The sequence below is a fragment of the Ambystoma mexicanum genome, chromosome 1p (genome assembly GCF_040938575.1).
Source record: "Ambystoma mexicanum isolate Mex_15411 chromosome 1p, UKY_AmexF1_1, whole genome shotgun sequence".
NCBI lineage: Eukaryota > Metazoa > Chordata > Amphibia > Caudata > Ambystomatidae > Ambystoma > Ambystoma mexicanum.
This window is the reverse complement of record NC_090921.1, coordinates 1,037,048,880-1,037,064,645: the sequence shown is the minus strand read 5'-3', so window position 1 is coordinate 1,037,064,645 and position 15,766 is coordinate 1,037,048,880. Positions and strand designations below refer to the sequence as shown.

At 46.6% G+C, this 15,766-nt stretch overlaps 1 protein-coding gene across 1 annotated transcript in view; it reads left to right on the top strand.

Annotated features, from left to right (window-relative positions):
• The first annotated feature begins 13,424 nt into the window (after nucleotides 1–13,424).
• Nucleotides 13,425–15,766, top strand: part of FA2H (fatty acid 2-hydroxylase) — a 374,587-nt gene continuing 372,245 nt past the window's right edge. Inside the window, exon 1 of the mRNA XM_069604143.1 lies at nucleotides 13,425–14,175. Within this exon, the coding sequence (XP_069460244.1) occupies nucleotides 13,657–14,175 (519 nt within the window). The 5' untranslated portion in view covers nucleotides 13,425–13,656. The remainder of the gene's footprint in view (nucleotides 14,176–15,766) is intronic.

Genomic DNA, 15,766 nt, shown 5'->3' with positions numbered 1-15,766 from the left:
TCAAAGGATACAATCGTATCTCTTCCGTAGCAACACTTTTTGCCTCAGGCAGGGTAAGGGGAGCTGATGGCTAAATGTTTTTCTCCTTATGCTGGTTAAGCATCCACTCCTCAGGTGACGGGTCTTCTCTTTCCTCTTGATACATCTTCCAGAGCTCTAAAATCACTAATCTTTTCTTTTATATTTTTCCCTGTGTACGCAGCATGCAAGTATGTGGTTATGTGTTGCAATACCGCTCTTGACAATGATCCTCCTTGTGGCCATGGCATGAACATTTTATCTGCTGTACCCATTACCCATTCTACACTGTACTGTTTGAGCTGGGGCATATGTTTCAGCAATGTCTTGCGTAGGTGCATGAGATTAGTATGCCCCATAATGACAAGTCTCAATTGACTGTCGACACTTACCAGACCGTTAAATAAACCTTATACCTTGGCTTAAATCCCCACTTTTCATCATTTTAAAACAATAAATATGAGCAAGCACCATCAATCGCTTCTCAAATCCTCTTATTTCAATAGGCTATCTATTTTCTTGATTGGCGGCATTCGCTTTACTGCACTGTTACTTTTTCAATTCTTTATAATCTCTATCGCTGTTCAATCTCTTACTCAACGAACAACATTTAGAATAGTCAGACATTTACACATTATAAACACTATGATCACCTCTTCCTTCGCCTTTACTTTTTGCCCTGTACAGTGTTTGAGACATCACCTTACGTAATCCTGATTACACATTTTATTTTTCACCCTTTTCCCGTTGGAGTTAGAAATGTCTCCTTCTGATTCCCTCAATCAGGATTCTCTAGGTGGTATCTCTTATCTCTGCAATTATTTCCTGTTACTCAAAGTTATTACAATCCCGTCCCCTTATTTGCCATTCCCCTTAGTCTACTCACCATTTGTGAATCGACTTGACGCCTTCAGTATTGACTCCTCCTCCAATCCGACCACTTTGCCTTCCATCGCAGAGCACCCATGGAAATCGGGCAGGGATTTCTTCAAAGGGGGACCTGCCCACCATCTCAGTTTTTCTTGCAAGTTAATTTCTATTAGGCCGCTCTCCACAGGAAACTCTGTGATCTTCCGGCTATTGGTAGAGGTTGCCCGATCGTCGGAAGTTCTAGAGACAAACTAGTTTGGATCTTTTTGAACCATCCGCACCACTACCACGTGAGCTTAGGGCCCTTAAAGAATGTGCATGTAATGGATAGGTTCACACAGAATAACTCTGAGTCCAAATAATCGAACCAACTCAGGAAGATGGCAAAGTACTGTTTTGTTAACAATTATCTAAAACAGGGAGTTACAAGGAACATCAATGGACGTACGCTCGATTTCTCTCAGCAATCTTTTTATACAACATAGACTTTATACTAAAAATACATCAGAGGTGACGTCATACTATGTGGTAAATAATGAAAAACCTACTGGGGTTCGGGATAGGCTTAATGGGAACATCTAAGTATACTATCTGTAGGACCTGGGATTGTAATTGGCTATCCACTGTCAGGTAGACTACATATGCCTGCCTCTAAAACATGTAATCTTCAATAATATTAGGTATACAGTTGTTTATTGGTTTCCCAAACTATACAGTCCTTTGTTATATGGACCACTACAATTGGTTGACACGCTTGTGCTATGTCTGGAACATTCAGTTCACTTAGCAGCATGTAATCCCAGACCCAGGTGCAGGGAGGTGGCCAGACTCTACCTCCCCACCCAATTAGCCCAACATCTCTCATCGCCCATGCCTTCTGCCAAGAAGATTGTCTTTGAACATGGCCTTGCAAAGTATCCTTCTCTCTGGGAATACATGGCAGTGCAGGCACTCACTATCGCTGTTCTGGGACTCTGAGTTCGAACTCTATTTTCATCCTTGGCTCACGTCACAGAAGACCATGATCTGGTCAATTTTGCAGCTTTTAAATGTCTTAAATGAATTAAACTTGGCAATCTTGGCATTCCTTCTTTGCACCTTAACAAGGGATGATTCATCCTTTGTACGTTCCCTCCTCTCCAGAATAGGTAGCTGACCTTGACTGCTTCAATCTTGACTTCAGGCCAAATAGCCTCGCCATGCAGCTCCATGATTCAACTTATTTTTGATGCAACATAGTTTTTCTCTTCCATCTTAATGGGCCCTGGCTTACTAAATTCGTGATACCCATGTCCAGTTTCTATACAATGGCGGCTTTGCCTGCATTCTATTCACTACATGTAGCCAGCTTCTATGATGACTTACTCTACTTGTGTTTCAGCGTCTGTACAATTATTGAACGTTGATTCACTGTAGCACTTTGTGCACGCGTATTCTTCTTTTTCATATTTAAAAGTTGACTTGATTCTTCACTCCGTCATTAATTTCTATAGGATCCATACATCCTCTTCAGCCAGTATCCTGAGATGCCGTTCATACTCTCTTATGATGTCACAGGTTTCTTTCTTTGTTCTTTTCTCATATTCCTTTAGGGCGATCCTCACTCAAATTGTCATCCATTCGGGGATACATTCAATAGGGTTGTCTCAATGGATATCTTCTTTCAAACATACGTTGTGGTATTGGCACAACTGTTGGGGTCAAACACAGCACAATCTCAGGCTTCCAACATATAGGAGGTAGAAAGGCGGGGTTTGCTGCAGAGGCATGCAGTTGCCCCTCTACAGTTCTATGGATCCCCAATGTTGTTACCATTGTTTTCAAACCTGTCCTGAATTTTTACAGGGACGTGAAGCCTTCTGCTTCATTCCCCTGACCTTTTGCTCATTGTTATGGGGAAACTGATCAGTCCTTCAGACTATCACGACTGGGAAACTATATTTCCCTTTTTTGTCTTTTACTTTTTGTAACTTTTTAACATTGTACAGAGCATCTAACAATGCAGTTCAATGGGGAAACTTGTGTATCGCCCTACCTTCTCACACTTAGGATTTTGGTTACTTTTATATGTGCCTAAAGACAAGCTGGTGGCAGCAGATATATTTTTACCATTTTGTGTCATTTCTAGTGCGCATATCATATTTACCGCATATGGCTACTAAATGTGGTTAGTGCTCTAAAATGGCCATGCCACAAGATGTTTACTGGTTCTCTGGTAATTTTGTAGTTTGGCCTTCTTCCAGCCTTACCAGGTCAGGAAATCCCAAATTAGGTCATGAACTTGGCTGGGAAATCTGCAGCTTCTGTGGGATAGTGATGCCTTTGAGTGTGTGTGTGTGTGTGTGTGTGGCTTAGGAAGTAGGTGGTCCTGTCTGGTTCCACTCCACATCCATGGTGCCAGTGAGTCTAGGTGTGGGGCAAGAGTGAAACCAATAGTTGTCCCTGCTTGCACAACTACTAGCTGTTTGAATGGTGCAGATCCTTACCATTGGTGAGATTGGACTTGCTTCCAGGCTGGATTTTGGATAGGAAGTGGACTCCTGCAACCATTTCTTCAGATTTGCATTGGAGCCAAGAATCCCTCAAAGAAGAACAGGTGACTGAAGATTTGTAGAAGACTTCTGAGAAGGCCCAGCATCCCTTCCTGCATCTGGCCCGGTGAAGCCAGGTTGGACTACCTGATCTGCGAAGGCCCTGTGGGGTGCTTCAACTGCTGGACTGGTGGGACCAACCAGTCTTGATGTGTTCTTGAGGATCCAGCCATCCTGAGCCTTTGGAAGTGTCCGTGAATCACCCGGTAGACTGACCAGCACTCCATTGGGCAAACTTGCTAGAACCATTGCCGTCGCGCATTTGCAGAGGGAACTTTGGTGGTCGCCAGCTTGTTGTATAAATTGCCTTCCTGCCGAATGTCAGCCTCCCAACTTCAAGGGATCCTGCACTGGAATGACTTCTACAACAAATGTTCAATTCTTGTAAGCAGTGTGGGTCATCTCGCCAGGGTAAGCATTTTTCTGTAGTTGGGGTATTCTCACCCTGTGGTCTCTTTTTCCATTCCCTCAGTTCACCAGCACCTTTTCCCAGGCCCGCCTTTCCCTCTCCTCCTTACCTGCACATCTTGCTGCGGATTGGTCTGTGCCTCAAGCCTTTGCCTGGACCTTCTCAACTTCAGAGGCTCTCACAGGACAGCCTTGCCCGGCAGCCGGCCAAGTGTCACTGCAAGGGGCACCTCCCTGGGGAACCCCCATTGCTAGTTTGGCTGTTCACCCTGGGTGTCCTGGCAAGGCTGTATCCTGTCTACTGTAACACTCAGGTAAGGTGGGAAGAATTGGGTACAAAGACAGTGCTGTACTCTTGAAAACTTGAAACCGCTATACTACTGCCCTTGATTTGTTGCCATTGTGTTGAATTTCACCACGCTCAGAAGCTGCCACTGTTTTAAATCCTGTTGTCCCTGAATTTTGACATTTTATTGAATTTAGCTGTGCTCTTCAGCTCCCACTGTTTGGAATCCTGCTATCCTTAAATGTTGCCATTTTGGTGAATTAAGCCACGCTCAGAAGCTTCACTGTTTAAATCCTGCTGCCCTGAATTTTGCCATTGTGTAGAATTTGGCTGCGGACTGCTGCTGCCACTGTTTTGAATCTTGCTTCCCCTGAATTTTCCCATTGTGTTGAACTTACCCACAGTCAGTAGCTGCCACTGTCTTAGAGCAACTGCTGCCCCTGGGTTTGGCATTGTGTTGAAGTTAGCCTCGCTCAGAAGCTGCCCTGTTTTGGATCCTGCCACCCTTGAAGATGGCCGCTGTTTATGTCCTGCTACTTTTGAATCTTCCCATTGTTTCGAATGTAGCTCCACTGGGAGAGTAACCACTCTGCTGAATTTAGCAGCCTGATGAAGTTTGCCACTGTTTGAAATCCTGCTGCCCAGCAAAATGTACCACTGTGCTCTTTCATTCTTGCCACTGGGCTGAATTTAGCTGTGCTCGGAAATGTGTCACTGTTTCTAAATCATGCTGCCCTGTGAAGTTTGCCGTCATTTAAATCCTGCTGCCTTTTGACTTTTGCCACTGGGTTGAATTTAGCTCTGTTGGGACAGTAGCCACAGTGCTGAATTCTAGCTGCAGTGGGAGAATAACCACTGCGTTGAAATTAGCTGCATTGGGAGAGTAGACGCTGTGGTGAATCTAGCTGCTGTGTGGAGTTTCCTTCCACCCTTTGAGTTTGCCAGTGTGCTGAATTTAGCTGCAATGGGAGAGTAGCCTCTACATTGAATCTATCTGCCCGGCAGATTGCTACTGTTTAAATCCTGCTGCCAATGTGTGTAATCTGGACACCCTTTGAAATTTGCAACTGTGTTGAGTCTAGCTGGGCAAATCTAGGATACCCTACTAACTTCCTCCCTGCTCCTCTCTTGCATAGCTCCCACATAGCACACATGCCCTGAAGGGCCAGCCATATAACACTCAAAAACACACAAGCCACACATCCACCACAAGAACAAACAGCCACAAACGACAAACAACCCAGACACTGGACGTTACCCCTCTGGACACAACAAGGCCAGTTCACACAACAAACAGCACACTCAGAAAGCCGAGATGGCCAGGCGCCATTTTTTTCCTGGTTCTGCAAGCATCGACAGAAGAACACAACCTCTATCCTATCCCTCTTCCTTAACTTATCACCCACTCTCTTACATAGGCACGTGAGCCCCTGGAGACCATGCAAATGGTAGCTGTCCATGCTAAAAATCAACTTAACATAACATAACATTACTTCCCAATCAGATTTATGTGAGCTCTGCAGCAACTTATTTTCCGAAAACTATACTGTCCTGAAACAAGAGGATGTCATCTACCTCGAGTGGAAATTTCAAGAAGGTTAGGGCCACTTTGGGAAATAAATCAAGAAGGCTTTGTTTTCCTACTTTAAGCGAACTGGTCCTCCAATGGGTGAGAGGCAGTGGCTTTTTTGACAGGCCCTAACTTTGGGATGGAACCAGTAGCCGGGTAGCTTATGGCTTGTCTTCAGGCCATTCAGTTCTGGGTGGTGAATAATCGGTCAGAATGTGTGAATCCTCCCTGGCCTGTTGCTTTGCCCATGTGCCTTTCAACTCCCAGTGAACTCAAGGAGCCTGCCGTTTGCATCGAAAGGTAGCTCTTTTTTTTATTATTTATTGGGTATTTATAATGCACCTATACACAATGTGTTTCAATGTTCCATGAGGTGTGTCTCTTCTTCTGGGTCCCAGGGTTTTGGCTGGTAAAATGTTTTATAAAATTGTGTATCCTTTGGTGTTTTCCTTCCCCCTTGCATGCCAGGTTCTCGGGTTGTTCCGTCATGAAATCTGCAAGGGGTTTCTGGCTCAACATCATTGCTCCAGCTTTCCAATCTTCGGAACCTATCGTCAGACTCCTCGATATGAATTTCTGGTGGATCCTTTGTCTTGTTGCTCTTCAGTCCTGCATATAGCAATCATGCAGTTCCGCAGTTGATGGATGGAGGAGCAAATAGAGGTCATAGTGGATCTGGACATTGCAGTCAAGATTGCCAAGGATATTCAACAGTCACAACACTCATACATGTGCGATTTGCTGGCACTATTGGCTATCTGCCCCTGTGTGTGGTGCTCATCTAGTAATATCGCTCTACCCACAGGAATGTTCTGGAGGATCTAGTATGTCATCAGTGAAATGTGCCAATGGATGTTTCAGTTTCAGCCTCCTGCCTCAGTATACTGCTCCTGGAGCTCCTCAATATTCTGGTTTGCCTGCTGAAGTGGGACCCTTCTGGTCATTTTCGTCTGGGAGTCCATTTCATGGAAGGCAGATTGTTGCTCCAGTTCGGGATCTCTTTCTAGTCTTCTGATCATTTCAAGTCACTGATCAATCCCAGCGGGGAGTTGGTTCTTTGGTAAGTCATCTTTCCGGTAGTCTTTATGTCAGCTTTATCCATAAACAGGTGTCAGCCATGTGTGTGCAGATCTAAATTTAGGTCTTATTGTGAACGTTAATGCTCAGTCTAGATCGGTTTTCCATCCCAAGATCGGCTTGGAACTCCATGCGACCAGGATGCCAGGTTGCTGGTCTTCTTTCAGATCAGGCATCCTCTGCGAGCCATTCTGACAGTTATCAAGTGTGACATAAGCTGACTTCCAATGGGGCGGCACCTTCCGGAGGCTTCAAGTTTCCTTGGGTGGTCATCGGGGCACATGATGCCTGCTTCGCCCAGGTTCTGGCAGTAAGTCAGCAATTTGACCGCTTTTGCAGAGGCAGCAGCTCGTCCCAGCAACTACTGAGCGACTTGCATTATTAGTAGTGAGACCCAAGTAATCGCCATAAAAGATCATTGCAGCACACTAGCAATGGGCTGCTCTTTTTTCCTCTGCGCACAGTCAATTGTTCCATATCAGTGGATTTCCATCATGAGGAACTCCAAGCAACTTTATTTTGAGGGTCCAAAATATTCACAGCGCAGAGGACATTGCTTTCTTGGTATCCTTTTATTTTGATGCTGGCTATATCTCCGTTTAAACCACACTGGATGGAGCCAGGGAGTCAATGGGAGATTACATATGGTAACCCTCACTACCCCTAGTCCTACTGACTCGTCAGTCATTGTGCCCCTCCCCCTCCCACTTCTTGAGTCCTCTGCCTATTCTCTTCAAGTGAAAAACAGGAGGAGATTGGGGGAGGCCAGGCCTGTTTACCCATAGATGAGGCATTGGGGGAAAAACTCCACAATGCTCGAAGGGATTCTCCAGGATTCTCCATTGTTACGTGACCAAATGGTCAATTTGTATGACTATTATTTGCTCTTAATGTATGATGTAATACATGTTCTCACATTTACTTTTTAATTCCGAACAGTCTGTCAATATTAGCCCAGATTTGAGAAAGGCCAAAGTGGCCGAAACACGTGTTATCTATAAGGGCTTATTTATGATTGAATTAAATATATACTTTCCAAACCTTATAAGACGCACTGTCCTGGATCTTTTTTGGGTGTTTATGCATCCTTTTTGAATTTTCCTATATTTGACGGGTTTCCTGTGGCTTAACGTCAATCCAGTGACCTGCGACTATTCCTGAATAACTGGTATGACCAAGGGGTTTTCCTGTCCCCGTTAACATTCCTATTTTTGCTTTGAGCCTTATTTTTCTACCACTACAATCAATATAAGAGGAGTCGCCCCACAGACCAACTGCAACACTAAGCCTTATTCTTTGTTCCGATTCTCCAGGGATGTTTCTGTCTGGAAGGCAGAACACCTTCATTTAGTAAGGACCCTAAAGGGTCGAGAGACTTGGAGTAACAGAGATTCTATATGTCATCCGCCACTGTGCACTGGTGTAAAGCTAAGGATGGGATGCAAGGAGATGTGCTCTACTTCCTATGCTGCAAACAGTCCAACAAGGAAACCTGGGCTCAGAACCGGCTTCCACACGTCATCAAAATATCTGAGATGGGTTAAGCCACTTTACGTAGCTGTGCCTTATTTTACTTAGCAGCCAAAACTGGGATCCCCTGGAAGTTGTTCTTTTAAGTGTGCAATAGACAAACAGGCTCTCTCATGCATGGTTTTATAGACGGCGGTAGTGCTTTGCACGTGATGACATGGTTGACCAATTATGTATTGCCGGCCTCTGGCTCAATTGTCTCTTATTTCACTTAAGGTAACTCCGATGGTTTGCCATGGTTCTCTATGCATAGACGGGTGAAATGAATGACAATTGGTGGCTGGGCGAGGGGCGTTGAAGAGCACCTTTGCCGAATTCTAGGTACGAGGCATGAAAGCGTGTGGCCATGTTTGCAAATATAGGACCAATACAGTGGACATGTAGCCTGTGGTTTCAACGTCAGTAACTACTTTGAAAGGAATTTTCTTCGAAGTGATTACTTTGAAATTACTTCGATAAATATAGGTACATTTGGGATAAAGGGTAAAAATGGGGCGGAGAGGCGTTTAGGGCAGGAGTAGTAGTGAAGGGGAAGTGGAAAGGGGTTGCCCCCTCCCAAATAAAAAAAAATAATACATTGGAGGGAAATTTCGAAGTAATCACTTCAAAGTAAACTACATCGAAGTCATTACTATCTTCGGCGAAATTACATGGAACGAATGGAAGATATTGGGGCTCAGTAGGATAGCTCAGTAAGATATAGCTACTGTTCCAGTTCACCTAATAAAATGCTGGCTCCAGCACCTTGTCCTGTTTAGTCGGGTATACTGCATTGCTTGTTAGGTAAATCTCAGAGTAACAATACCTCTGCCCAATATTACAGACGCCGCTATACCCCGGCTGATTCGGATGCGGTGGCCCTGGTGCAGTGGAAAGGTGGGACTGGTGTTCCGAGGGTGCAGTAGCAAGAGTGTTTTTTTCTCAATGGCAAATGGAATGGCTGAGTGTTAAGAGGAGGAGGTTGAGACGTGCAGGCTCAGAGTGTGAAGTGGTAGTGTAGTGCCGGGGGGGGGCGGTTTTGGCAAGAGTTGTCGGCGCAGTGCAAGATGTGTTAGTGCAGAGCATGCTGGTGTAGTCTCGTGCTTATGCTGTCAAAGGAGGATTCGGTGCAATGCATGGTGCAGGCAGATCAAAGGGTGCTGGCCCCAGGTGAACAGTGTTGGCTCAATGTGAGAAGTGCTGGGGCAATGGCAATCATGCTAGTTCAGTTATATTGGGTATTTTAGCTTTGCCGGGGGCACTAGGGTGGTGAGCGTGGTGCTGAGTATGGAAGGAGCAACAAGTGAAATGCACTGTGAGCTGGCGTTGTGCATGCAGTGCAGGTGCAGTGACAGTTGTGCAGTGTCAGGAAATATCATCATGCAGCGAGGACTGCTCTGGTTAGGGCAAGTTGCTTCTGTTGCACCAGCATAATGATTTTATGGAGTAGAGTGTGTTGTTGCAGTGGCACAATGAGTTAATGTGGTAGAATGTGTTGTGGTACCGGCATAATGATTTTATGGAGTAGAGTGTGTTGTTGCAGTGGCACAATGAGTTAATGTGGTAGAATGTGTTGTTGCAGAGGCATAATGATTTTATGGAGTAGAGTGTGTTGTTGCAGTGGCACAATGAGTTAATGTGGTAGAATGTGTTGTTGCAGAGGCATAATGATTTTATGGAGTAGAGTGTGTTGTTGCAGTGGCACAATGAGTTAATGTGGTAGAATGTGTTGTTGCAGAGGCATAATGATTTTATGGAGTAGAGTGTGTTGTTGCAGTGGCATAATGATTTAATGTGGTAGAATGTGTTGTTGCACCGGCACAATGATTTTATGGAGTAGAGTGTGTTGTTGCAGTGGCATAATGATTTAATGTGGTAGAATGTGTTGTGGCACCGGCATAATGATTTTATGGAGTATAGTGTATTGTTGCAGAGGCATAATGATTTTATGGAATAGAGTGTGTTGTTGCAGTGTCATAATAATATAATGTGATAGAATGTGTTGCTGCACCGGCATAATGATTTTATGGAGTAGAGTGTGTTGTTGCAGTGGCACAATGAGTTAATGTGGTAGAATGTGTTGTGGTACCGGCATAATGATTTTATGGAGTATAGTGTATTGTTGCAGAGGCATAATGATTTTATGGAATAGAGTGTGTTGTTGCAGTGGCATAATAATATAATGTGATAGAATGTGTTGCTGCACCGGCATAATGATTTTATGGAGTAGAGTGTGTTGTTGCAGTGGCATAATGATTTAATGTGGTAGAATGTGTTGTGGTACCGGCATAATGATTTTATGGAGTGAAGTGTGTTGTTGCAGTGGCATAATGATTTCATGTGGTAGACTGTGTTGCGGCACCGGCATAATGATTTTATGGAGTAGAGTGAGTTGTTGCAGTTGCATAATAATTTTATAGTGTGTGGTTGCCTAGAGACACAATCTACTCCTCACTGATGATGCCCAAGAAGGCTGAAACATGTCTGGGGATGTTTGTGGTCTCATGCAGAAGGGATATGACCAAGCATTTCGGGTTGGACTGCCCCTTTTGGGGTAGGACCAAGCCTGATTTGCATATGGTTTTTCCCGTTCTGTAATGGCTTGGCAGGCTGAAAAACGATGGTCCGGAGGGTTGCCCAGAGCTGTCCCTGTGGTTATGATTAATTCAAAACCTTCCAGCCATCACCATTTTGTTTTGCTAAAGCCACCCCGAGTGGGACGGGTATGCCCTGACATGGGTCCCGTGCCTGCTGGGCCTATAGACCCTAGTTACTCTTCACTGATGATGCCAAGAAGGCTGAAACCTGTCTGGGTAGCTTGTAGTCTCGTGCAAAAAGGATGTGACCTAGCAGTTCGCGCTGGACTGCCCCTTTTGGGGTAGGACCAAGCCTGATTTGCATATGGTTTTTCCTGTCCTGTAATGGCTTGGCAGGCTGAAAAACGATGGTCTGGACGGTTGCCCAGAGCTGTCCCTGTGGTTATGATTAATTCAAAACCTTCCAGCCATCACCTTTTTGTTTTGCTAAATCCATGGGAACTGTCCCTGCTCTGTGGAAGGGAGAGTACACCCTTGCCAGGACCAGGACCGGGAAACATGGGCTACATACTTAATCACCTTACAGGGTAACATTTTATGGGCCTGATTTACAAAGCATTGTTCAGGCTCATGTGGGGTAATGGGGCTAAAACTAATTTTGGCGCTGAATGCTTTCTTGTGTCTTTTTTAAGGGAAGTTAGCTGAATTTTAATCATTGGTTGTCATCGTATGAAATGTTATGAACTGATGTACACTGTATTTTAGATTAAATGTTATTCATTATTTGGAAGTGTTCTTCTTTTTGTTCTTCGTCTTTTATATCATTGTTTTGTGAAGAGCTTATTTTTGTAGGTTAAAACACAATTCACAAAAGGCATTTTTTCAATGAGATTTTCCCATTAAAAAGCGCTTTGTGGATCAGGCCCCACTACATGTTCACTGTGGGTGGCTGCCAGTTTGTACAGCGCTGCTTTGGAACATCTGAGATTAAGACCTGCACAGTGCTCTGTTTGGTTGTGCAACTACCACTACCTGGAGCAGGGCTGCTGTTTTGTGGCACAATAGGCGTTACTATCACCACAAGCTACACACACACACAAGAGAAAGAGGGAATGCTGAGTCAGCATAGCAGGAATTGAGTACTGTGATCAGGACTATGAAAACAAATCTCTGCAGTGAGTGCTAAACACTCTCAGCTGTCGTCTGGACCCCAGTGGCACTCACCTTGATTAATAAGCCCTCCAACTTTGGTTACTGCGCATGATCAATATATTGCACACAGAAGGTAGAAAGGCTACACGACTTGTGTTCTAGTGAAGAGAAAAACGGTATGTACTGCAAAGAACAGAGAAGGCACTACAGAGGATGCATTACTGGATTAACTGATCAAATCAGAACATACTTTTCAATATTAGCCAGGCAGCAGCCTCATTCCTCAGCAGTGCACTATCAGAGATGGAGTGGATTGGTACGGCAGAGCATATCTTTAGTTCAAAGGCTAAAGAAACACGTTTAGGTGCTTTTTCGTTCTCCCAAGTCAGTTATGAAATCGGATCAGGCCGGTCATTCAAGCACTGCCAGTTTCCCAAGTCACAGCTAGGCAGACACACACACAGACAGCGTCCATGGCTCTGCAGAGTTCTAAGGTTCTCAGGCTGCAAATTAATCTCTTTTATCTGTGGCAGTCCGAGCCTTTCATATGCATGATGGCTCATTTCTAACTGAAAGAGCTTGCAAAGTACCAGTTATCTTGTTTATCTCTGATAGTTAAAGTGAGCAACACAGAGAACCCATTTAAATATGTATTTATAACAATGATGGCTACTGTCTTGACATGCAAAAAAAATAAGTTGCTTTATGTCACTAACCAATGTTTCCAACATCATGAATAACTGTGAGCTGGACGTTTGTGCAATGAATCTCAGTATCTATCTGAGTTTATTACACAACTTCTTTTATTGCATGTGACAAATCACTGAAAGTACAGTAGGGTTATTTAGCTTTTTCACGTTTGTATTATTTTGCATTCTGGGACTTAAAGTTTACTAGTGAGGGTGTAAAAATTAAAGCCACAATGATATTTTGCTATAAGGATTTACACGCCGTCATGTGGCTTTATTATGCAATTTGTGTTTTTGTAAGTAAACTATATACGACATTATTACTATAGGCTTTGAAAGTCAAACCATTTGTACTGAGTAAGGGTTGAAGGTATGTGGTCAAAACTGCAGAATGGATTAAACCCCCTGCTTCACTGTTTCGCAAAGGTTCGTGATCCTGGTCCCCCTGCCCACGCCGCTTGGCTCCCCTAAAGCCCCGCTCCCTAGTCCCACCCCCTTTTGTCCCATCTGTCTTCATCGCTGTGCACTATTCAACATCGTGTCGTCACATTCATTACGTTCGACAAAAAGAAGGGGCAGGACTTGTATAAATCAGGCGTCATGTGGAGGGCCTACCTCAGGTCGGGTCCTAGGGCGGGCGCCCCCGTAGCCCTTGACGCCACACCCCCATAAAGGCGTCTCTTTGTATGCCTCGGTTGAGCAGCAGCACTAGCCATGGGAGGCCTGGAGCTCCTGACAGGGCACGCGCTGGTGGCGCCCTGCAGAGTTGCTGATGCAGTGACTGGCTGAAAGTTTATCTCCCGGTATCATCGACGCCGCTCTTAGACCTCCCTCTGAGCAACCCTCCAATCGGGAAGCGCTCCGCTTGTCGCCTATTTGCATAGGCCCGCCTTAGCTGCGGCCCGGGAGCGCGCGCACTGGCGGGCGCCGGCAGCGGGCGCGGCTTTGCATGGATAATGAGCAGGCAGGTGCGGGCCCCGCCAGCCCGGGAGGTGTATCCGCGGCTCGGAGCTGGGCTCTGCCTGGCACTGCTCTCCCAGTCTCTGCAGGAGGCGAACCTCCGGCGTTATCCATCTCTCGGGTCGACATGGACCTGACCGCGCAGCCTGCTCCGGGACCCCTGGAGGGGGACACGACGCCCCGCGAGGAACCGCAGCCCTCGGCCGAGGTCCGGGCGGCCTCCACGGGCACACTGCAGGTGTTCACCCCTGCGGAGGTGCGGGCGAGATGCCGGGCCGGCTCCTGCCTGGTTCTCTGCGGGCAGCGGGTGTATGATGTGTCCAGCTTTGTGCGTCGGCACCCGGGCGGGGAACGCATGCTGCTGGAGAACGCCGGGCGGGATGTAAGCGCCGCCCTGCGGGGACCCCCGCACCAGCACTCGGAGAACGCCCTGCGGTGGCTGGAGCAGTACCATGTGGGCTCGCTGCAGGGCCAGGAGTCCGACGAAGGAGTGGAGGACGGGCAACAGGTAAAGGCAGGGCTGGACTGGGAACTAAAAGAGGCCATGGACATAATTACTGGGGACCAAACGAGGCCCTGGAAATAAAGTTCAAAGTGGCCCTGTATGACACCTTTTCAGCAAGCCCAATGTTTTTCCTATGAGAAAATTTGAAAATACCACAGAAAAGAGGCTTAGGGTGCAGAGGCCCACCGGGAAATCTCCAGAGTGCCCTATGGGCCAGTCCACCCCTGGGTAAAGGACGGGGCGCATTGGGGGCATTTGGGAGGCTATCATACCTGTGAACATGCAACGGCGGAACCGCACCAGGGTGGAAGGTTGAGGCAGCGGTGCAGGGTGGCCGGACCTGGTGCGAACAGATGACTGCCGGGGAGGTGTAGGGCCGGCGCGCCACTGCGCCCGAGGGTGAAGTGCGCACCACTGCGCCAGAAGGTAAAGTGCACCCCACTGCGCCCGAGGGTAAAGTGCGCCCCACTGCGCCAGAGGGTAAAGTGCGCGCCGCACGCAGTGCTCGCGTAAGTTCCTCCCTGGCAACGGGCAGGTGCGAACAGGTGCAGGTGAACAGGTGCATTAAGCAAAGAGCTTGGATAGAGCAGTAGGCGCACTAGTTAATCTTTGGGCTGTGGGAGTCGGGAAACGGGTTGGGTGGGCATAACTGGCCCAAAGGCAAAAGGTGGAGGTTATGATAAGTGAATGAATAAGGCAACCCGTAAAGCGTGACCTGGGCGCAAAGAAATGGGGAGACGTAGAGGGTGGGCAGCATGATGTGATAGGTTATTTATAGCGCGCTTAATACCCAGAGGTTTCTAAGCGCGGACCCTGGGATCGAACCTGTGGTGCTCTGTGTCGCGAGCACGTTGCCCCTGAGCTATCCTCCCAAGACATGTGAAGGATAGGGGGAGAAGAGGGCATTTGCAAGAGTGGGAGCTAGCACCAGAGATATCAGAGAGGGTGATGGGCGCTGGTGGAGGATGGCCAACGCCTAAATGTTGGGGTAGCAGTGCTGAGGAACTGTGTGCAGTTTGAGGCTACAGCTGGCAATCCGCAGAGTGGGGGCAACAGGCAGCGCTCTGGGGAGGCTGGGCAACATGGGAGGGGGTCCGGGTGGAGGACAGCGCATCAGCCATATTGCTGGGTCCAGTTTAGGCGCATCATGCTTTGCTCTTCTTTGTTTTGTGTGCGAGGTCTATAAAGGATCTAATTTTACACACCAGTCGTTTATTATAAACACGCATTGCCAAAGCCAACAGTTTGGGCTGTTGCACAGGTATGGGATAGCACAGTCGAACGGGAGCCTAAAATGGGCTCGGGCACACAAGAAAAAGGGCTCACGGTCGCAAAAGGCAATTCATTCTTTTTGTGACAGACTGTGTTTAAAGAGGGAGTTTTGGGGGAAACTGTGCTGCAAATTGTGAATTTTAAAGAATATGTCTTGCTAGCTGCACTGTAAAGTAACTCATCAAACTAGCACACATTGGCCAAAGAAACTGGCGCACGCTGTTATGTCGGGCCTGGGCTTTGGGCATTGCCCTGTGGGCAGTCCGAACCTGTGGGATAGCCCTTTGCCAAGCGCTGCCATAATAGTACGGCTTGACCATAA